We start from the raw sequence: 24,942 nt of genomic DNA on the forward strand, positions 1-24,942 counted from the left end.
TTGTCACTAGGGGGACATGTAGACAAATGCCATGGAAATGAGTATGTGCATGTTGCATATGGCAGGGAGAGAAAGAGCAAGAGAGGGTTGGGTGCATCAGTTCAATATTATATTATATGGTTTATTATGATTAGACAATTTAAGTCTTATCAAGTCCTATATTTTTATGTTAAAGTAAATTTACATGAAAGTAGCACCGTATATGGAATATAAATTACAGTATATATTCAGATTTAGAAAATGTAACATATAAAACATCATGTGTCATCAGTGAATATTTACTGGGTTAAGTTTTATCTTTTGCACAGTTCAATGGTAGTGGTAGGCATCGATTTTAAAAAATCAATACTTAATCCAATTTAACAAAAAAAAAAAAAAGCATCTGACTAAACATAATTTTAGCACTGGAAATCTCAGTCAAGTCAACCTGACTCCAGGCCAATGGTTTTAAATCCCCAATTCAAAGCTCCAAAACAGAACAGAAAGAATACAAGTCCCATTGCAGATGATTACATTATGTGTACATGTGTGAAGGGAGTCAGTTACCTCTTTATGCAGATGAGTGCCTGTGGAATTTGGGGTGAAGGAATTGGACTCGCTTAGATGACAAGGAGTGGACATCAGAGCTGGAGAAAGAGACAAACGTGTACTGTTTAATCTGAGAAGTCGATTTTCTCAGACGTCAGTCACATCATCATAAAGTTTGTGTTGTTCAAAAATATTTCAGTATGATAAGGTTACTTTCCCCCCCAAAAAAAATATTAGGATGTATTTTGGAAAGAAAATGCAGCAAAACTTTAAAATTGGTCGAATAATCGAATTGAATAATTTTGTGTATAACATTTTATTGATATTTGTACATAAATTAGTCAGATGAATTTTTTTAGTATAGTAAAGTAAAAACAAAATAAAAACAAATCATATATATATATATATATATATATATACCTATATATATATATATATATATATATATATATATGTAACTGATCAGTGACGAAACGTAACGTAAGGTATTTTGGTACCTTGTATGAATTTCAGGCCCCATTTTCAATCAGGCAAAAGAAATATGAGGAAGGGTGCCCATCTTCTGCCACTTATTGTGATCTAAAATAAAGCCTCTAATGAGGATTTTTAAAACATCATTAGCATCAGCATGTTTTCTTCTATTTGTCTGTGACAGCGCAAGTGCCTAATTAATTCCAAGCGATCAGTTTATTTGGTAATGTCACCAATTTGAAATGATGATTTATAGATTTATAGACACTACATCTGTGCAGGTATATCACCGTCATGGAAACATCCGCCCAATTTGTCTGAACCGCCTGTGTCGCCTGTCATGTCAGCTCTGGAACAGGCTCTCCATGTCAGGATTAATCTCCTCGGCCGACGGTTAATCTGAAGATGGGTTGGGCGCCATCGACTACTACCAAAACTAATTTCACTATGTCAATGCACGACATTCCCGCCCACCAAGCAAAATACTGCAAAATATCCTCATTGGTCTCTGCCTCATCTACATGCGAGAGGGCAGCAGGATTGGAACAGGCCAGAGGGAGAAAGGTCAGCATGTCGGAGGAGTTCATCATTCCGAAGTGACAGAGCTGCAGTTTAGGAAGTCAAGCGGTGGGAGAGAATAGCAGGGAGGTACGGGGTAAAATAGTGTGTAGGGTGTCTGTGGGGTAAGGGGGGGAATGGGAGGGAGGGTTAAGGGGGGGGAGCTTCGTATGGTTGTCTGCTTATTAGTTAACCGCCATAAGTTCATCATGCGCTGCAATGTTGGCTGACAGCCACTCAATGCAAATCAGTCACGGTATTGTTGGTTTAAAAGCCTCATGCGTTGCTTTTGATGGCCTCTTCATTATGTTCAAAATAAACAGACATCATAGGCACACTTGTCATGGTCGTTTTGGGGCCAAAAGACGCGAGAGGGTTTCTAGCAACAACAAAAGCCGCTAGTCAAACATGTACATCCAAATGAGAAACAAATAGATCTTGTTGGCGTCTGGCATGAAGCAAACAGCTTTTAATAGAGTCGAGCTCACTGCGGTGCGCTTGGGACCATCTGTCCAGTCCATTGTGTTGCTCGTTGGAAGCCCACAGAGTGACAGCTGAGGATTGGGGTCCTATGAAGACACCAGCCCGGCTATTTTTTTCTTTGCCTGTCATCCATGTCTTATTTTCATTTCATTTCATTTTTCCTCAACATAGACCATCCCTAATCACAGCATAGCGCCTGGCATTTCAGAGTCAGAAAAATTCGAATTTAGAGAGCACATTTCATCAGCAATTTCTGCCTTTTGAACGCTCAAAGGATTTAACAATATCGTGACGTGACAATAACACATTCAGGCTAATGCAGTGGCGTGCAGTCAGGTTCGTCTAGGCAACTATAACCTCCTTATAAATTACATGAATTGTATTTATTCATTTCCAACACTCTATTATCAACAATATAAACTTCCTTGTGCTGCTCAAGGCCTTCAGAATCACTACCAGTGGCGCCAAGCACACACTCACATGCACACATGCACGCACTGTTTACATTTTTTTTAAACAATCCGATTTTTGATTTACCAAATAAAGAAATAGCACCTGTAACTGAGACGGCACCCTTTAATACGGTGCGCCCAACTAAAGACCACTCTTGTCATGAACACCCCCAAAAAACAGCCTAAATAGTTGATAGTTTTGAGGTGTACACTGGAGTTTAGAGGTGGGAGGTGAAAGCTAGGTTCAGGAAGCTTTCACTCCTTTCTTCCTCGTGTGCCCCTGGCCTCTCCGACTTCAAGTCAGCGAATGAAAGAAGCCAGATGCAGGCAAGATAATCACCACCTAATAAGAGGTTATATTGAAAGCAGCTTGGTGCTTCGATGATACGACATGGTGGAGAAGGGAATGCACATACACACATGCTTTAAGAAGAAAAAGAAAAATCAACTTAAAAAAACATACCCACAAAATTGGGGCAGGTGTAATTATAGTGTATGATGACATACTTAAAAAAAAAAAAAAAAAAAAAGCTCACTGACAACAACAACAAAAAAAAAAACACCCACTCGCACTAGATCAATTTTCCTTAATACAGTATTCCTTTCCTACTTGCTTGGAAAAGTGTTCGGATAACATGTTGAGAAATGCATTTGTGACATTAATATTGATCATATCTAGTTTCTGTGTGGGATATAATGACAGCGTGCCATTTTTCATGAATCTATTAAACTGTGTTCAAAGAGTACATCACATTTCACAAAATACCTTGCGATGGATAACTAGCTGTGAAGAGATCATCAGCCTTGATGTACCGAACACCTTGATCATTGTGCAACAAATCGAAATTGCCACAAGGTTACTTTTTTTAAATGGAGTTTTCAGATCATTCAACTCAAGCAAAGGGGAATTAATTATATCAAGGATTGGCAGTGTCTTACAAATCTTCTACGTCACATCACTTTATACAAATATTGTTCTCAAAGATTAAAAATGAAATTGCTGCACCAATTGTATCTTTGTGCAAAGAATTTGCCACAATTTTCTTCATCAAAACAGCTGAAGGATGTTTCCACTCACTTCATCGTCTGAAAAGCAAAAAACTAATTAGACTTTTTATCTGCATCTAATTGCATCATACTGGGCTAAAAATGACTAAAAGTACCTTTATAGCCATCTATTTTGGATATTGTTGCGCTTATGTTCATTGAAACATAATGTTGGTGAAAGTTCAAATCTGTAAGCCAATCATCGCGCTCACACTCCGTGTCTGTTTTGATGGATTTCTGGCAAAGATGGCATTAGTTCCTTGAACAATTCTCTCACATGTGCATCTGCAGCCTTTTAATTAGCCTGCCGTTCATTTGCCTGGAAATAAAAAAAAAAAAAAAAAATCATAGCCAGTAGTTCACTACTCCAACGGTCTACAAAGCATGACAACAAAGACAATCTCAGGTTAATTTAATTCAAGGCGCAATGCTTTTACTTATAGATGATACACAATCAACATTCTTTTTACACATACTGAGAAATGTCTACTAATTCATAATCAGTACATAGGTCAGGTGATGAGTCAACAAAAAAAAACATTTCAGTCTCACATACTAGCCCCCACTGTCCCCATCGGTTTGTCCAAACCCCCCCCGACCCCCCTAAATGGCTCTGAAACACCCAAAGCCCTGCTCCTTACACTATCAGTACCATCTATATTCTCTTGTCTTTTTTTTTTTCATTTGAGTGACTACGAGGACTAGCAGCTGCAGCCTCTCACTGCTTGTGCTCAGCCGGTGCAAGGCAATAGGTTTAGCAGACGAGGAGTCGCGGTAGATTTATGGCAAGGGAGGTGACCTCTGGGGCCGTAACACGGTGATGGGTGAGTGGCTCTCAACGGTAAGCTACTGGCACTTGACAAAGTGCCCGAAGCAGAATGAATTTACTTCTCTTTTCCTCAATCATCAAGCAGCCACTGCCCTGACCCCCATCCTGACTGCTATAACAAGATCTCCCATCTCACAAGGGCCTGAAAAATTTACTGTCACATCTACTTTTCAATGAGCTCAAGCGAGCACTTCTTTCACCTTCAGCGGAGCAGGTACCTGTGTGGAGGAGGACTAACCTGCCCCTCTGCGTGTTTGTGGTCATTTAATGTGCGCGTGTGTTTGTGTGTGTGAAAAAGAGTGCAGCTTCATGACGAGATGCCAGGATACACTAATATACAATATAATATACTGCTAATATCAACCTGATTTGTCATATCATCTTAAGGCAAATAAAAAACATGTTTGTTTTTTTTGATGAATGCCTAGGCTAGGAATCCAAATGAGGATGACATGAGAAAGTGATAAGAAAAATAAAAAATCCCCAACATAAGTAACATTCTGCTTAAATATTTGCATATGCATATGTGTTCACTTTACGACACATACACGCTCACACATGAGGAACACAAAGGGCCCCTCACTACGTATGCCAATAGACAATTTAACTGTTTATTTTAGGAATCAATCTCCCCCATCACATTCCATGCACACACGCGTTGATCAACAGCCAATATGAAGTCTGTGTGTATCCTGGCTTTCATCAATTTAATGGAATAAGACGATTTTTATATGCAGTCGATAAATATTGATGCCTGCATATTTGGGCTGAACAATTCTAGGGGATTTTAGATTTTTCTGATAGATATTGCGATTTCAATTTGACTCCCAATTTTCAATAAATGAAGCTTCATTGCAAGTTCACTATGTACAATAAAATGTACAAATATGAAAATGACATAATATGGTAAAAAAAGCTATTACTTTAATAATGCACGGAGACTTAAGATGATGTGTGAGAGAAGCAGTCATTTTTCACGGTTTTGAAATTGGTTCACTTTATACGTGCTGTCATACATGTATAAATATGTAATTATCAGCAATAGTGTATGGAAAAATACTTTAGATTATGTACTAATGTACATTGTACATAAATGTGACATTACTTGCAAGTACTTATCCATATTTTTGGCACAGATTTACCGTATTTTACGGACCATTGAGCTCACCGTATTATTAGTTGTAATATCAATGGGCGAATCTATTTTAAAATATTTTTATATTATTATAAAGGTTATAAAGGCACATCATTTTTGTGAAGCATTGCATATTAAATTGTTCAATGTAATTGTATTGGATGTTTATTTGCGCTATTGTGCTCCACAAAAATATTGCAAGCGCAATTGGCAAAATGTCCCGTTCTGCTTTGATGTACACAAGAAGCTGAGACTGCTGCAGTGATTTGCTGGTTTAACCGGGGACCGTGTTTACCGTACCTTACAAAAAACAATCGGCGGATCATATTTATAAATAATGACAAAGAACCAACACTAAACGGATTGGACTAGATCAATGAAGAGTGTGTCTTGATTTTCATCCATGACAGAGAAACATGTCATTCATGATAATTATGCTCTGATTCTATTGTCACTGTCAGTTAGGTTATTTTTTTTTTGTTGATTTTTTTTTGTTTTTTTTTACTATGATAGCTGTGGAAATCTGTATGACAACATACTAAGACAGCAATGTCCAAAGTCTAGTCAGTTGTAGTCAGTAGCACGTTCCACCACATACATTGAGTATTTTACTGATATGGACCTTGATATGGAAAAAAATAACTGAGCCGAAAAATATATAAAAAAATGCCATCCATCCATTATCTAAGCCACTTATCCTGACGAGGGTTGTGGGCGAGCTGGAGCCTATCCCAGCTGTCATCGGGAAGTCGGCGGTGGACACCCTGAATAGGTTGCCAGCCAATTGCAGGGCGCACAGAGACGAACAACCATCCACGCTCGACTCATACCAAGGGACAATTTGTGTTCAATCAACCTACCATCCATGATTATCAAAAACAATTATTGATTAATTTGATAATCAGTTAGTTGTCAATTAATCATTGCACCTCGATATGATTTAAAAAAAAAAAAAAAAATTTCCACATGTATTAATTTTAAAATGAACATTGACGCTTTGGATACTTTTTTTTTTATTTAAAATGTTTTAAATGTTTGGAATTTCATCTTTTCAATAGCAAAGGATTAAAGTGAAAAAAAGTTTGTTTCTCTTCTATTTATTGTTTAATTTGTGTAATTTTTTACAAGAAGAGAGAAAACATCAAATATGGGTCCTTGACTAAAAAAGTTTGGAAAACTCTTACTGAGAGTATGTTTATTTTTATCCCAAAATGGGAAATAACCTGATGGGAGTAGGACAGCTCAAGGTCACAGGTTTAAACCTGTGTAAAGGAAGTTCTTTTAGGGTACAATGAGTACCTGAAGATATATGTTAAAGTATTTTAATTAAAGACTGCAAATCGCATCAAAGTGTCAAAAAAGCATGTCAACAGTTGTCTGTCTTTATGTGCTCGCTCCATGATTGACCGGCAATGTGTGCAGGGTGGAGAGGGCTTCTCGCTGCTGGGGCGAGTGGTAATGCCAATAAATAGAAAGAAAGATGTAAAAACAATCTTGTCTTGTAGAATATGCTATTGAAAAAAAAATAAGATATGTGTGTGATAATTTATTTGGACAGTATTCCACTTGGATTTCTTTTTCGGAAAAAAAGTGGAAGGAAAGGTCTTGTGAAAATTTGGGCTGAACCATTATTAGTGGCTCGGCAAACATCGTTTTTCTTTTAACTTTCAATTCTCCTAAGCATCCGAGCTTCACAACCCCTAGGGCTATTGCCTTTCTCAATCTGTCCCTGGAGAGACAGGAGTTATGGTCCCTGTCGATTGAGGAGAAAGGGATGTTATTCCCCTGTCACCTAGTGGCCGTGCCGCCATCCTCTCTGCCCTGATCTACGGCCCGATTCACCCCTCTCTACCCCCTCTCTTTCTCTTCCCCACTTTGGCTCATTGTAAGCTGCCAGCCTGTCGTTGCCCCGGGATGTTGAGATGCATGTGATGGAGAACAGTTCTGAAGAATCGAGTAGTCAGTAATGATGTTTAAATACAGTTAATGCATAAAAGTAAGAGAGGCAGGGCACACACATGTCTCTCAGTGGTGGTAGCTCAGCTCGCTCGCCGCGAGCTCAGCTCAGCTCAGCTCGCGGTAGCTCGCACTAGCTCTACTTGAGCTAGCTGCTAGCTGATGCCAGCTCACCAGGACTCAATCCCTTTAAGGACCGTTGCCAGAGGTATCACCCCAAGTCAATGACAGATGTCCTGAAACTATTAGGAATCACTGCCAATAACACGGACTCTAACCAATAAGAGGTGTCATGGCAATTTGTCTACTAGACAACGTCAGGAGAGGGACTTCACTGGTCACCACACTCCTTAGAGTCACAGTTTCAAATCAAAACCCAAAAAACTCAGCATACAAGCAAACAACGAACCAAAGAAACAAGATCAACACAAAACATGTATCTCTCATGCCATCTATATACCCAAAAGAAATAAAAATAACACAAAAAGATTCTAGCAATGGCTTCTTGGGAGCCACTCAGCCAATCACATGGCTGTTTAGAGAGATGTGCTGTTGTGCTTTGGGCTTTTTGCAGTCTGTAGTCTAAACCTGGGACGTTTCTTGCTTGCAATAACATAAATGATAAGACAGACTACAACATTGTGGACAGCTGCCCTTTTGTCCAGCTTTCTCCGACACATCACCCAAACACCATAGTCACATAATGTATAATTCACGGTCAATTCGCAGGATAGATGACTCAGACTTTGTCTAGCAGGGTGTGCTAACATGCACTCCGAACAGCCCAATGAGTAAAAGGATTGATGGTCGAGAGTGATGCTCAGTCCATATAACGGGCGCGTAGCATTAGAAGGCGCCTCGTTTGTTTTGGGGAAGATTTGGGACTTTAAAGTGCGCCCTATGGTCCGGAAAATACGGTACTTGGCTGCCCCTGCTTCAACTGTACTTTGCAAAAGACTTTGTCCATTGTTCACCATTTAAAAATAGCATTTTATGTTTACTGGGGTTGTTATCTTTGACATTTTTTTCTAAAATATTGAAGTGGGGAAACTGCAAAAAAATAAGTCTGTCTGTCAGATTGTGAAAATAACTTATTTAGAAAAGGGACAAGCAGAAGTTGCAGCAATAAAAGGCACTCACCAAATGACTGTGTATGACTTCAATATAAAAAAGGAGATTAGAAAATGTGTTTGGAATTCTGCGACTAACTCCTTTACAGTTTGGATAAAACCCTCAAGACTCTTGAGGTGTCAAACTCAAGGCCCGGGGGCCAGATCTGGCCCGCTGCCTCATTTTATGTGGCCTGTGGAGGGCAAATCATGTGCGTCAATTTCGTGTGGCTAGCACATTTTCTTCACTTTTAACAACATTGCGATATGAGATATTGCCATTTATTTGTTACCAATCCTCCCCTTTTAAAAGAAATTGAAGCTACAGAATGGGTTCTGATTTCAAAACTGACTTTCCATCGAATGAATGGGTTCTGATTTCAAAACTGACTTTCCATCAATTTGTTGTTTGTATGTGATAACGTAAGGTGAGCAAACATTTATATGGGTCATAACGGCCCTCTGAGGGAAAACATAACTACGATGTGGTCCATCCACAAAAACGAGTAAGACACTCCTGCTCTAGAGAAAAAGTCTTGTGATTTTATTTATCTAAAAGAACAAGCAAAAGTCAGCAAAGATCAGAGCTCGCAGAAAGCACCACCCATGCACGTCAACACTGACAACATATCCAACACGTGTTCAAGAGATGACTTCCAGAGCTCAAAGCACTCAGATCCATTTCTATAATAACCAAATCTCAACCTCTTTTAGGCCCCAGTGCGCCATCCAGAGTTTTGAGGGTCTTTCTTGGTGAAGCAATACATACATAAGCACATAAATACTGTAGATGAATAACCCAAGAACGGAAAGCCCGGGTAGCTTGGCTATCCATCATCCATCCTATTACCACGCATTCAGCGGCACCTGCAGTATGTATAATGCCGGCAGCCTCTGTAAGCAGATACAAATTCAGCATGTTCACAACCTCAATTTGTTATACATGACAATGCCACTGCTTTTGCTCTGTTGTTATTCTGAATTATGAATCGACTCTCCTCTCAGGACTCGGGCTGGCAGGTGACAGTGTTGCGTTCTTATGTAGAGCAGCAGCATAAAGTAAATTTGAGTTTACGCTTTGCAGCGGCTGGGTGAATTTACATAAACAGTTTCCCTTAAAGCCACTTACGAACCACCAAAGAGGCTCGGATTTGCGTGTTTTCTTTTGCTTCAGTGGGTATGATGAATTTCGAACGCCAGCGCGTACTGCGGCCTCTATTTTTTGAATGATTTAAATAATCAAAGGGTTTGGCGTGAATTTGTGACATGATGCCCAATTCAGGGCCACACACCAAAGCAGAGGCGAACAAAAACATCCACATTTGCCAATCACTTTGAAAGCATCAAATTTGATTTGTGAGTCAAAGAAATAGGGGACGTTGTAAAGAAGCTTGTTTCTATTTATATTGGCTGAACTTCTGAGTCTTGTTTGGCCAGAGCAGATGTAGAATGCAGCAGCCGGACCACATACACACCGCATGTGCAATGTGCATTTTTTTCTGGTGAGTTAATCATGAATGTGATGTAAATTCCAATGCAATACGTTCTTCCTGTTCATGGTATCTGAATTTCTCGGAGCTTTTGCACTAATACGACAAGAATGGAAAACAAGATCATTACACAGTAAAACATTCAACTTTTATCCTAACAACAGACTTGCACGTTTTTGTGAGTTTAAACCTCAGACACATTTGAACACAAACAGATAATGACGGCACATCACGTGTTTGGCTTTTTAGCAACTTCCTATCCATCCAAATATAAATATATATTTTTTCCTTGTAAATTCAATTACATTTTTATATTTAAAACGATGATGGATTTGTTTGGAAAATTTAACTTCACTTTCAAGACTTCAGATTTTTAATAATAAGCGAACAGAAGAATAAGAATACGCACCAAAAATAAAGTAAGTGGACTGTAATCCTAAACAATTCCAGCATGGCCAGTAGGGTTGTACGTAGTTAAAGTTAAGGTAAAGTATCAAAATGAAGTTGAGTTAAATTAGATTTAAATTATTATATAATAATTTCAATTGCCAATCATCATTAAAAAAAGGTTCAGTTTAAACTTGGTGTGTGGAAAATATTAATACATAACTACATAACTCATCAAAATACCCCAAGATCAAGAATTACGGAACACATTTCATGCCGCACTGAGCTCAGCCTTGTTTTGATGGGGCAGTTCTGTCTCATACAAATGATTGGCATGACGACCGCTACTTTGCAAGCTACAATCCCAAAGCAAAATGTGAATGCCCATAAACTAAAGACACTGATTATAATTCCACTCATAAAGGCAGCACATCATCACCAAGCGACCAAATTACACAGTTAGAGTGTGGATCCATGCACGTGGCACATGCAGCAGACACATCACTGAACACTGCATATACATTTTGTGGTTCTTCATTTAAACAAGAATATACATCAAAAGGATAATTACAACCTACCTGAGCCACATTGTTTGAAAATATTACAACTTGACATTGTCATTATGGCCCAGCATTTATCATGGCTGTTCTGGTGAGGACTTGCACATGGGGAAATGGTACCCAGATGACACTATCATTACACAATTGTTGGGAAGCACGGGATCCTGTAGCATGTCAATGAATTGGGCTAACTATGCATGACAACTTTGGTTGTATCAGAGAAGGTTACGCAGGGGGAGAGAGCCAACACGATAGCGTTGATGGCAAGCAATCGGTGTACTATCTGAAAACGATACCGGCAATAGACCACAGCGCTTTTGCAAAGGATGCAAAGGATCGTAGTAGGGAAAGAGGGAAGAGTTAGTATGTCCAATTTTAGTCATTCTTATAGACTTACATAAACTACAAATGAGCACCAAGAGACCCGTAAGAAATTATTTAAATTGCTAGCACAATCAAATGAATGAAAAAAATGAAAAAGCATTCGCAATCTTTAATGAGCCAAGGCAACCAAATTTTAATTGCACTTTTTGCCATCCAATGGAAGATCATTTTAATTGTTTTGCCTGTTAATATCGGACACGGGTATCAATAGACTAACAAAGCGACATTTGTAATAAGAAACATTTTTTTGAGACAAATGAATTGATAGTGGATAACTTTCCCGGCACATTCCATGATCTCTAATGGTATCTTAATGTGCCACAGCACTTTGGTTAGGGTTTGAATTAAAGGCACAATAAAATTAAGTATTTCCAACCACTTGGTCTTTGCTCCCTGAGATGGAGGCTTTAACAAAGCAAGAAAAAGACATGAGCTCACACTGAGCCCTGATATTTTATTCCCGTTTAAAAGGGCTCGCAACCTTCAACTTAGCCATTGTGAGGGGCCATCTCATCAGAATGCAACACTCATGCGCATACACAATCACACACATAACCTTTACCCTTTCGATTCGCCCCCCCACCCCACCCCACCGACACTTCAACCCCTATTCTGTCGTATTGCACATGTCCTTCTTTTCTTTCTTTGTGCTTCCTCAGTATATACTTTTAACATCATCCACTGTCTACCATACAATATGCAGTACATAAACATTAAAGTGAAAAATAGAAAAGAAAGGCTATAAAGTAATATATAATAACATAAAAGCATATAGAGGGCAGGTTGGCCTTGTAGGTTTTCAAAGGAATTATATGTTCAGCCAACTGTTTATGTCCACAGGAATACAGTGCAAGCAGCACAAATTACAATCACCTTTGCTCCATATAAAATGGAGCAACTTCAATTCTTGCGTGATTTATTAATCCAATTAATTGTGTTTATAGTTTTCATCTACAGTCAACTAATGCAGCATGTGAAGTTTGTAAACCAACTGAAACTGTAACATTTGCTTATACTGTAGTTCTAAAGTTGTACATTCAATCTTTACGTAACATTCAGCAGTATGATGATGAGTTATAATTTATTGTTTATGTACTCAATGTTGTCACAAGCCTTCTCCCATCAGTGTGTCCTTGCTACATTTAATATACAGAAAGTCTGTACTGTACTGTATGTCTGAGTGCTCGGCCATAAAGTCAGTCAATCATGCACACGCAATTTGCATGTGGTAACATTGAGACGGGAGTAGATTGAAGCAGCAAATGGTCTGAATAATCTTATCTGACAAACATTTATTTTAGTGATTGTGTTACATTAAACAGATTATTTGTGATGCAGGGCCTCATTTGTCTGGTTACCGGGTGGTCTCATTCGCATAAATGTGACACAGGCAGTGACACTAACTGTGCACTGGGTGAGTGAGCGAGGCATTAAGAGTGTCGAGGACCATGCAAATCACCTGCACGAGAAACGCTGCGTATCGCGGAATGAGGTCTGCGTGGAGCTGCGCAAACAGTAGATCTTAAACACCAATGTGGTTTACGTGGTAATGTCATAAAAAATAAGACACGTCATTTGTGCCCATCCATTTTCTATTAAAGTTTCACAGCTAAATAGCGGCATTGGTCAAAGATTATAATAAAAACAGAAATTGCATGGCAATAAAGGACAGGTTTTACACTGCTTTTTAATTTTTTTGTTTTCAAACAAGATGGCGCACATTTGAACTTTGTTGAGAAAAAAAGTCTATTAAAATAGAATCAACACATTTTGTTATTTGGTTAACTACTCTGTTAATTGACAGTTCTTCTATTTAGCATGATGACATAGTAAGAAAAAAAAAGAAAAATTGAAAACATATTTGATGTGTCAATATGATGCATAATTGAGTTGATTATAAAAGAATCATGTTTATCTCCGAGCATACATCTCAGCCAGTACTGTGGAGTTATGAAGAATAAAACCTAAGCACTTGACATCACCGCAGTTCCAAAAAATGGATAATATATTTGGAATTGCGGCATGAAACCAGAGATGAACCTCTCCTTTAATTTTACCTGCTTGATTGAATCTGGTACCTCACAATTTTTTTTCACACAATCAAGTGTATTCTAAAGTCAGCTCATCCAGATAGATTGATGTCAGAGGGTCTGGTTAGTGTTACAGTGAACCGGATATTTCTGATGCCTGATTTCACTCAAAAGCAACACAGGGCCTTGCACTAATGCATCACAGATAAGCCAGCTGCTGAACAGTGAGGAAATTGCTCGTATTTAAACGTCATTTTGGGGACTGCGGTATTTCTGAAATATTGACGATGGTAAATAGTGATTGACGGTTTAAGGAAAGTATCGAAATTAACTCAGCAGGCATTTCAAAAAAGATCGGGTCAAAGTTTGGAATATAACATATTGAGGACAACGATTGATCTTGAAGAAATTGTAGGCATGTTATTCATTCTCTGGCGATGCGCAAGCTTTGAACAAAAGTCCAAATGCTCTCAGCAGTATTTTTTGAAGGAATATGTATAGAAATTATGAAAGATATGCATAACACAGGATCTACAAGGAGGCAGTATAACAAAATGGTGAGCTGCAACACATTGTATCCTTTGTCCTGCCATAAAAAAAACTCGACTGTAAAACCGAAATGTTAATGTTGCTGTAACAAATGTCTCTTATTGCTCTAGCAACTTACTTGTGGTACTGTCTTCCTCATTCTGCTGACTTGGGGTGTTGATTTTCTGAAATGTGTTTGCCTCCTCTTGGTTCGATGTGGCACCGGTTGGTAAACTGACCGGACGAGAGCTCGTGACTGAGCTGGATGGACGGGAACTGGCGCAGTTCTGTAACCAAACGGGGGGGTCACGTCAAAATCAGATTCAGGATATGAATGAAAATAGACACATTTGATGTACATTCACCACCTCCTGTGTTGCAAATTTCTAATAAAACTCTAAAACTAACGGAACTAATTCACTTTCAGTGAGACCCCATGTTCATGTTAAAATGTCATCACATAAATATAAATTGCATGCCAATCTTGTTTTACACACAATTTGACTCCAAATTAGTCTTTGTGAATTCCTAAAAAGACTAGTGAGTGTTGCTAAGCTTTTTTTAGCACTTCAAGAGTTTCTTTAGATTTTGGAGACATCAGCAACTTCACAAATCTGCTTTCTCCTCATCAGTGGCCTCGGAACACAAAAACTATTTGCCCTCTGAGCCATACACATTTTTTTTTCCACAGTACAATGATCTTGCAAGTTCTTTCTTCAAGGCATTTGATCCTTGAACACTTTTCCTCAGCAAAAACAACCTTTTTATCCAAACTGCATATATACTGAGACTTGCTTAATAATGTGAAGGACTTTTCCTTTAATTTGGCAAAATTGAGAAAACATTTTGTCAACCTGTTTGAGATAGGAGATAATAAATATAAAAAAAAAACTTCAATTGAAAAACTGACAGTCTAAATCTTCTATGCAAAATAATTTGAAACATGTGGTGTAGGGTGTGAGAAGTATATATTTTTGACTAAATTCTAAGTAGAAAATATTGTTGTTTACATTACTGCTCGTGTACAACATTTGTATTAGAAAAGGAAAAATCAAGAAGCACATCTTTTGCTGCCAAAAATGATTCCAGAAAAACCCAAACATTATATCTCCTGTCCTAATGTGACTTAAAATGAAGAAACAAATCTACATTCAATTTATATCAATATTTCAGCAATGCCAGGGTCAGTCTTGTGATGTTTTTTTTTCGATTATTTTTATTTGAGTCCAGCAACTGACACCCTAATTTCAAAATGTAATTTGGCTGTGTACGTATAAGAGCGGGGTTCGTACTTGGTATCAAAGAGGTAACCTACACTGATCACTTGGCTGTGTTCAAAATCAAAATCTACATGCTACTCGTGTTGAGGGCCTCAATTAGGACAGGGAATGAATGCCGTAGATGCAGCATTAAAAAAATTAAATAAATAAAAATAAATAAATAAATAAAAGTACTTCCAACCGTTTTTTTAATTTATTATTTTGTGGTCAAATTCCTCAACCATAACGAAAAGAAAATTATATTTTCTTTAATTCCCTCAATTAAATGTGATGTAAATTGCCTAATCCATTCATTGTTATATAGAATATAACATAGACGTAGAAGTGTCGTTCATCTTCAAATGACCCCATATATGCAGTAATACTAGCAAAGCTTCTTTATCCCACACCGTGCAAGGCACAATACCCAATCCTGTGTTTTACAACAAGGGGATATATGGGGGCATGTGCGGTCATCTAGAGCCAAATGTCTCCTATGCAACCAAAGGACAGGTAGATACGGTATTTCAAACAGGATTTATGGCACAAAACAGCATTAGCTAAAAACCGTCAGGTGGCAGAGATGGCTAAAAAATGCATTCTAGTAGCGGAACCCAGCTAGATTGGAAAACCACCACCTCAAGAGCAAGCAGTAAAAATGACAGTAGACGATGTGGGGGCCCGGGGGGGGGGCCTCACTGATGCCACGAGCAGCCAATATATCAAGCTACACCAATGGCAAGGGGCCCCATTAGCCCCCAATCCAGTCCAGAAGACTCATCTGATCTATTTATTTATTTAATTTCCTCAAATTCTTAAAGTGTCAATCTCTAAGGTGGTGGAGGCGTCAAAGGAAGTGGAGGTGCGCGTGATATTTTGAAAATCAATCTGCACTTTGTAATGGTTTTCATTCCTCTTGCAGTGACCTGATGGGTGCAAGGTGGGGAATACTGGTGGGTGTGTATGTGTGGGTCAGGGTACGGTGGGAGGGGTAGGACAGAGTATTAGCGGTTGTAAAGCCTTCACTCACACAACCTAGGAAGTGGAGTAAAGTTATGTGATCACTAATATGGGACAAACCACAATTTGTGTGGATGTGACGGCGGGCGAAGGAGGGTGCAATGATGAGAACCGGTGTTTTGGAAATGTCTCAAATTGTGTGAAAAGTGCTTCGCTTGGGCTGACACACGCACCACACACACATGGTCGCATCTCAGCAGCATCCAATGAGATATAAATACTGGTCTGACACTTTAATGTCAGGGGACAGCTTGTCCTGGATTAGAAACTTGTAACCCAGCACAGAGGTTGACATTGCCGGGATGAAGGTGCCGCAATGGGCAGTGTAAAGAGGGGGGGGGGGCTATTAAGGAGGCTGTGTGTTTGATCTATAAGGGCATCTAACATGGACTGTCGGCTAGTAAGAGGATAGTAGATGTAAGAGGCTGTTTTGTGGTCAGCTCTCATTGGCTTTGTTGGAGTGAGGATTTTGTTTCCCCCACAAAAAGAAAATGGGAAAATTGAGTTTGCCGCATGTGTGCATACACACACACACACACACAAACACGCACACAGAATAAGGGATTACATACTGAAAAATTAAGCGCCTTTCTCCTTTCCTTGATCCTGTTGACCGTGGTCCGAACCTAAAAGAACAAGAGATACTTTAAGCAAATTTGACATGTTGAGGCACACTTTCAAATAATACACACATAAATCCATTTCAAAAGCAGCACTTCTATACAATTCTTTTTTTTCAACCGAGCCGGCATTTGTGGAATGTGACAGCAAATAACTGAAAGAAAGAAGTGTGTGCTGTGCGTACATGAGAGAAGGTGCTCTAGTGTGTCCCGGTGGCTAATGGGACTTGAAAGTGACACATAGCGCTGGCAAACTAAGTAGATGACTTCGAGATATCATCTGTCAACACAGAGCGGCGAGACCAACAAATGGAGCTATTGGAGGAGAAGGGACCGCCCTTGCAGAACAGATTACATTTTTATACTCCACATGAAAACTGTATAAGATCACGCACGAGAGAATGGATTTGATTCCAAAATTTGAGAGTAAACATTATACCTGTGGTACGGGGATTGAAATGTAAATTGTCAAACTGTATGGATAACTGTACTTTAGATGAAAAGCAATGATTTGATTTTCAAAGGAAGCATTTGTAATATTCTTGACTTGCTTCTGCATTTAATACATATTTGTCGCTGTCCTGTGAAAAACACATGTACATTTTTTTTAAATGATTCTAATTTTCACGTTAAATGGATGTCTGTGGCGCAGGAACACCATTCACGAAAAAAGAAAAAATTCTGAACAAAATGGACCAATGTTTTTTTCACAGGACACAGGACAGTGTGAGCACCGACTGTAAATTTATCGAGGCTGAGGGCTCAACAGATGAGCCCAACCCTTACTGTTAGTGAATATGCATTATGGCGTCAGGCTTCACGAAGTATCTGCATTCTAAAAATGATGGCACGCAAATACACGTATACATATACATATATATATATACATATATATATATATATATAATGTAAGACTGCTGAAGAGCGAAACCATGAAGAAAGGCTTGTGATTGCACAGAATCAACAGAACAAGCACCCTGTATTCATAATGAGCCTACGAATCTGGACGAGATGCGCAACAAGTATAAATGCCGGAAACATTATCATCCATTATTTAATGGGGGGGGAAAGGAGATCTCCGAGATTGCACTGATATCAAAAGCAGCCTCCTGTTGAGGCAATTACATGACACCACTTAATGAATCATTTGACAATGAGGGGAAGGGCATTGTTTTAGATGATGGTTATGCGTTTAAGGGCTTTGAGCGTACGCTCAAGGTTTCACAATGATGCAAAGTTAAACAATTAGCATATGAAAGCGGCATAGCTGACAACACCTGCCAACATCCTTGGAGCTGATGGAAATAAAAGGTCATCAAAGCGTTTTAATACAAGGTGACCACCAAGGAAAAGCTAATTGCAATGAATAATGGGAAGCTATTCTCAGGCAATTAGTGATTTAAAAAAAATAATAATAAAATAATTAAAAAAAAGAAAACTGTATTTTGACTACATTAGAGGCAAAGCCCATTCCATGCCAAATTTATAAAGTTGGGAATCCAGCTTCATGAATTTTTCAACACTGAAGCCGTATTCCTTAGCATATCAAAGTACTTTTTTGCTTTTTAATTCAACAAATGTGATTTAAACAAACCTAATCCGTTTCGTCAACATTTGCTTGCATTGACGTTTTTTTTCTTTTTTTTCCATCAAGCCAATGAGGACAATCTAATGTATGAAGAAGCAGCTTCAACTTACAATTTTGATAGGAATGAATTTCAATTTCTGTAGCAGCTATGCGCAAAGACCGACAACAGCTGGAGGCTGACTCCAAAAGAATTTTGTCGAGTGTAAACTGATTTTCAATCAATTTGGACTCACATGAGCATCACTCAGCAGTCTTTTTGCCGGCTAAATGCAATTGCCAGTGCATTTTGCTGCATACTTGAAAACATTTTAGGAAGATGAATCCAGAATTTGGGACATGTGTGAGAACAAATTAAAGGACACCTAAAAAAATAAGGAATGTTTCACAGGATTTAAAAGGTTTTCTTTGCTTTGAGCAAAACCATGAGTATTTAAATTTTTGCCAACGTCACCACAGCGTGTGCTTCTGGATGCGGGGTCATGTGCCTGTGAGATGCCACATATACATGTCATACAAATTACAACAACCTTTGAGTCAAGGACAGTCTGAGTTTAAAAAAAAAAAAGAATTTCAAAGCCACTTAAGCAAGAATGCACCATATGTTTATTTTGCAGAATTAAAGTGTGAGCCCTCCTTGGTTCTGCACTGCCAGTGTCTCACCTTTGACTGACGGACAGCTCCACGAGTATTGAAAGAAAACCACAAAGACTAATTACAGAGATTCACGACGCAATACTTGTTTCATGACCAAATAAAAGCTAACACAAATAAGAAGAACTAGATATTCATAGTGGGTCCAAACACGTTTTAATTACTAATTTACTGCAGCCTAAGATCTGATTTAATTGAGATATCTAATTTTGATATTGGATTAAATAGAATGTATTTCTTTTCTTTTAATAGTTATTTTTAACACGGGGAAAAAAACTATATATTTACTATCTACAATTCATTTGGGAGAAACATTTAATTTTGTTTAATTACTACAACTACAGTTTTATTTTATAACTGTTAACCACGTACAGTATTTTTTTTTCTTATTTAGGAAATGATTTAGATTTAGGACAGCATCACGTTCAGTTAAAAAAATTATACCCCCAAAAAAGACAAAGGGCAGTATGATGTCCTAAAAGTTTAATATAAAAAAAAAAAAACATGATTCTGCACTCATGGTTGGATTTATTCATTTAATGTTAACAAAAAAATCGGATCCAAAATAATACTGACCCTTCTAGAGACACAGGCATGTCCATTATTCTAGTGTTATTGTGGATTAAAATGCTTTAATTCCGATTACGGAGAAGTGACCAATACCCTGTGAAATGATGCACAGGATGATGCTTTGTCGATATTAACTGATAACATTTCTTGCGTCACTTCGAACCAGAAGATAACCATTTCACTAAGAAACAATAACAAAAGTACAATTTATTTTTGAATAATTAGGGGCAACCTGAACAGGTTTATCTCCGATATTTTTAACCAAGAGCGATTTTCATGAGGTGAGTCTCATCCATTAAATTGCATCGCTCGCTGTTTCCAGTACGCCTTATCTAAATGGTAATAATGCAGCATCTCACTACGACATGTTCTCAGTCCTTCATTGCGTGTTTCTTCCTCCGTCTTATGTATGGAGACTGCTCGGGACCTCGCAAAGCACTGGCCAACGGCTTTGTCAGGATTCTAAATGGAGGGCCGTGAGTTTAAAAACTTAAAGAGGCAGTGAAATATTAGGCAATGTAGGTGAGCAATGAGTGGCTGAGAACGACGCCGTGTCAGTGTTTAATGGTCGGACTCGGATGCATATAAGTTAGTCCAAGCATGAAGGGCAGTGGGACGCTTGCGTGGAAGAGACGTCCCCCTCCCTTTCACCATCAGCCGTCTCATACACACACACACACACGCGCAAGCCCCCCACCACACACACACGCACACACACACACGCTTCCCGCAACCCCCAAACCGGCACAGCTTTTAACCATGGAGCCCATCAGAAACTTGTCATTTCTCTCATTCACTGCGACAGCCTTGAGACACAATGCAGACTTACCTCTGTGTTGTACACCCCATATATCAGGAAGATGAACAGGCCCTGCAAACAGACAAAGAGAGAGGGGTAATAAGATGGGAGGACAAAGTTGTTACACTTGTTTTCTCTCTTATCTTCCACCCCCAAAAAAATAGCGTCTCTAATGACTGGAGTGATGAGCAGTTTATAAAATGAGAAGTTGTGCTTAAAATGTGAACAGCTTCTTCAAACTGTGCCCTCCTTTGTATCCTCCACAATAGCGGTGTCCCTCATTCCAACCTTCTCACAAAATATTCAAACTCAAAGTACCGCTACATTTTTATTTTTTTTTCAAAAATAGATTGTGACAGAGATTAAAAAAAAAAAAATCACACATGATGAAGTGCATACACACAACGCGAGATCCAAAGACATGAAAAGAGATGCAAAAAAAAAAAAAAAACATACACGTACAAAAAGAGAGCAACTCAAGCCCATCCAAACCATCAAGGAAAACCATTGGAGGAAAACAGAGAATGGCAGAGGAGAAGGAGCATAATGAAAAAAATGACACATAAAAGAAAATATTTTATGTTCAAAGAACTCTGTGGCTTGTACCCTGAACCCAACAATACCCTGTCCTTGAATGTATAAACGCTGCACTTTTGTCACAGAGAAAGAGTTTTTGTTTTTTTCTTTTTTGAATTCTTTGTACAATCAAGCTTGCGCATTCGCCTTCGGTCCGTATTGCAAACCTTTTGCCTCAGTTGATATGGTGACAACTTCCACAAAAGAACGAATTCTGTGTGGGTAAAATCCTAGAAAAGGTCAATAGAAAGAGCAGGTTCTTTGATAAGCCGGCCTCACAATGATCTGGATCTGGTTCACACAAATAAACCTTTATAAAGATTGTACATCTCTTTCCATTGCACGATCTGAAAAATAAATTATCAAGGCCCGATGAAAAGACATCTCAAGCCAATAATACAAAAATGACCGATAGTCACTATCATAGTTTCCATAGTTTTGTAATAGCCGCTGCAGTTCAGTTCAGGTTAAGATATTTTTTGTATTCTTCCCTTTCCATTATCATTGTTCCACAGAAATAATGGAAAAAAAATATTATAATCAAGAAACCGATGGACTGCCTCGAGAAAATACAGAAATCAGGTGTGAGCAAAATTTAAAGGAATCAATTTTCAAACATATAAATAACTGATAAAGATGATGAAGAATTTGCCTATGTTAGCGTGAATGTCATGATTACGGTACTTTACATGGACTTGTTATTTTTGGAACCCAGTGAATGCTGTATTGGATCCGCTTCGGTTTTTCATTATAATTATAGAAGTCATATCAATCGCAGGACCCGCTTTGGTTGTTATTTCTTCCTACACCTATTGAACATGAACATTTGTATCAAAGTACGAGATCTACAGCTGTCTATTGTTTTTGTTTTACTTTACAAACTAACTTGAGTTGATTTGTTTCATCTATTTTCAATAAAGATAATTTAAAAATAAATCCCTGCCACTGGTAAGGATATGAAAAAATGTAAATGTATGGTACCAATTAAGTATGATCTACAATTTTAAATGGAAGGACAAAATATGTGTATGAAGGTGTATATAGTTGTATAATGTGTAATCTACACGCGCATACATAAAATCATTTATGCCCTATTGTATTGCATTACAAGTGCAATTCCCAACTCATTGTTTCCATTTGATTACCATGTTTTTGATCATCGCTCTTATTTGTTATTAATCTTATGTTGCACAGTGAACAAAGTGGGAAGAACATCCTGCACACGTTAAGAAAAGTGGTCTATTAAGAGAATAATTGAGTTAAAAATAAGTGGCAGCACAACAATAATGATGGATTGTTTAAAATGTTAATTCATTAATATTCTGACTATAAACAAACACAAACAAAATTGGGGCACATTATTTAAATTGTGTGTGCACTTTTCTTAACCAAGTCCTGTTTCTTTTGAACTCTCTAGCAAATGGTACAAATTTATGCAACGGATGATCACAGTTGCGTTCAAAACATTGCTATACTGCACATCAAACAACAGAGCATACATTAATTAGTCGTCGACTAATTACGGAACAATTGTATGTTTAAAAAGTTAAATCCAGCACACATTGTGTTTGACCAAAAACAATCATCCCCCGGAGAGTGGCGCAACGCAATGCAATGCAGAAAATTACATTTGAAACAACATTAGAGGATTTACTTCTTATGAGTGCTAAGAGTTTGATTCGCGACATTGTAAAATAACTTACAGGAATTTACAATCGCTATGTATTATCACGACAAGTCAAATGAGTTGTTTAGCTTTTAATCGCAACGTCTCAAAAGGCTTCACAGGCACACCGTTGATAAAGATCAGTGGTTTCATCTGATCTAAAAAAAAAATAAATAAATAAATAAAAGTTTCCTCTTGGTTGTTGTCCTTTAAACATAAGGCTGTTAACGGGTTTAAAAACGGATTGGAGGCCCTTCCACATGGCAATGCTTTAACCTTCTTGGACATGATTTTAAATAGAAATTATTTAACAACAAGCGAGGATCAATGAGAGGGTATAATTGCTGCAGGATTCATGTTGTGATTGTTCAGGAATTATTATCGACTGTGGCTGGTATCGTGTTACACGTGTGTTAGGGAGATTTTGTTTCGGTCCGATAAAACCAAGGTTGAACTTTCTAGCCATAATTTCAAAAGATGTGTTTGGCGCAAGCACAATGATTATCACCTAAAGAAATCCAGTCCTACAGCCAAGCAGGATGATGGCAGCGGCGTGCATTGGGTGTGTATTTCTTCAGCTGCAAGTGGGGCCTTAGACAAGCAGGAGGGATTTATGAAAGGTTCGAAACAGCAGTTAGTGTGAGTGCAAAATCTTCAGGGATCTGCTCAACAGAAAGAAAACGCCAGGAAAAGCCTACGAGACAGAGGAGCTTTATTCAGATTGAATCAGGAGCACTCACATTCAACATGATTTTGATTATGACTGGTTGATTTTGAACACAACCACATCCCCAGTTATAAGAGGGTGTGTACACTTGTGCAATCTCACTCATTTTCCATCTCTGTTTTTATTTTGTTTACAATAGCCGTTATAATCATTGTTTTAATGTGAACAAAATTTACAAGTACTAAAAAATAATTGAGACTGGCTCAATTGATTTTTAATACTTTAATAAAAATCAATTGTTTGACTGGACCAACTCTTTGCTCTTACAGGGCTAAAGACCACAACCTCGAGGTGTTTTTAAAACACCCACAAAAATAAAAGGGGAGTTAAGTTAGACCCAATGCCAAAAATCCTAGCCTAAATTCAAACACGTGACACTTTTCACAAATAGAGCTATCGGGCATTCTTACTTGCAAAAAAAAAATTAAAAAAATGGGGGGAGTGGAGAGGAAAAAATTGCTCTAACACCTGGTAATCATTATGGAAACGAGAGACAGAGAAGGTGAAAATGCTGCGATGGAGGAAAAAAGACAAGAAATTCACACTTCTGCACTGGGACTTGCTAATGTCTCTGACCCCTTCATGCATAAACAGTTTAATTAACATGTATACATAACTTTCACTTTAACTGCTCATGGCATGTCAAATCAAAGTATCTGTCAGTGTTGTGAAGCACCGGGTTGATGCTGTGCAGGTCCTCGGTTCATATTCACCCCTGCCTAAAGGCTCCAGCTGGCCAGGAGAGCTGGCAAGACCACATGAAGCCAGACAAACAGGCAGGTAGACAGCCAGGCTGCTCTGCTGTCAATTTGATGAGATAAACACCTCCCCATGCACGCTTTAACACCCACAACCGAGGGACAGGACATGATCGTTTGAATGGAGAGAACAAAAAAGAATGAAAACGAGGGTAAAATGCCTTCAATCAGCCTATAAAATACAACATTAACGTGAGATCATTTCAACGTAGGCTGTATATGTGAACCTAATTGGAAACAAATGCTAAATGTTTACACGCTAATTTCCGAGTTCACAGTGATGAAATCAATGCAACCTTGGTATTTTAATGCTGTCTTTATGAGCCCCGTTAATGGCCAAATAACCAGATTTGGTCATTTAAGTTGGTTGGATAGAATGACTCAATCCAAAGCAATCGGAGGTAATGAAATAAAATAAGATAAAAAACAACCGAATAGGCTACATATATACATATCGTGCCGTGAAATAGTATTTACCCCTTTAAAATTCAATCAATCAGATAAGCTACATAAACACAATTTTGGTCATTTGATTTATCAAGTAAAAGAAAATATATATGTAAAGCTACCTGGCTCTATGTGGGGGAAAAAGTAATTGCCCCACTTTATGAAATCATGCATAAACAGTAGCGAATCACATTTTTGGGAAAGCAGAGCTCATTTTCATTGACCACACCCAAGCCTGATTAACACCAGACCTGTTTGATCGAGAAAATGCTTAAATAGAAGCTGTCTGACAAAATCAAGACGGCCACCCGAGG

At 38.3% G+C, this 24,942-nt stretch overlaps 1 protein-coding gene across 2 annotated transcripts in view; it reads right to left on the minus strand.

Moving 5' to 3' along the window:
* LOC148324229 (adhesion G protein-coupled receptor D2) overlaps nt 1-24,942 on the minus strand; it is a 69,348-nt gene that overhangs the window by 13,807 nt on the left and 30,599 nt on the right. Inside the window, exons 20-23 of one of the 2 annotated variants that reach the window (XM_088312934.1) lie at nt 20,485-20,526; nt 16,799-16,852; nt 14,087-14,234; nt 547-626 (exon numbers count right to left, since the gene is read on the minus strand). In XM_088312934.1, coding sequence (XP_088169060.1) covers nt 547-626; nt 14,087-14,234; nt 16,799-16,852; nt 20,485-20,526 — 324 coding nt within the window. Of the gene's footprint in view, nt 1-546; nt 627-3,810; nt 3,859-14,086; nt 14,235-16,798; nt 16,853-20,484; nt 20,527-24,942 lie in introns of those variants that run through there. The other variant, XM_088312935.1, reaches the window with a different exon arrangement.

This window comes from Idiotropiscis lumnitzeri, chromosome 13 (assembly GCF_059441095.1).
Source record: "Idiotropiscis lumnitzeri isolate Australia: NSW breed Sydney's pygmy pipehorse chromosome 13, RoL_Ilum_1.0, whole genome shotgun sequence".
NCBI classification, from domain to species: Eukaryota; Metazoa; Chordata; class Actinopteri; order Syngnathiformes; family Syngnathidae; genus Idiotropiscis; species Idiotropiscis lumnitzeri.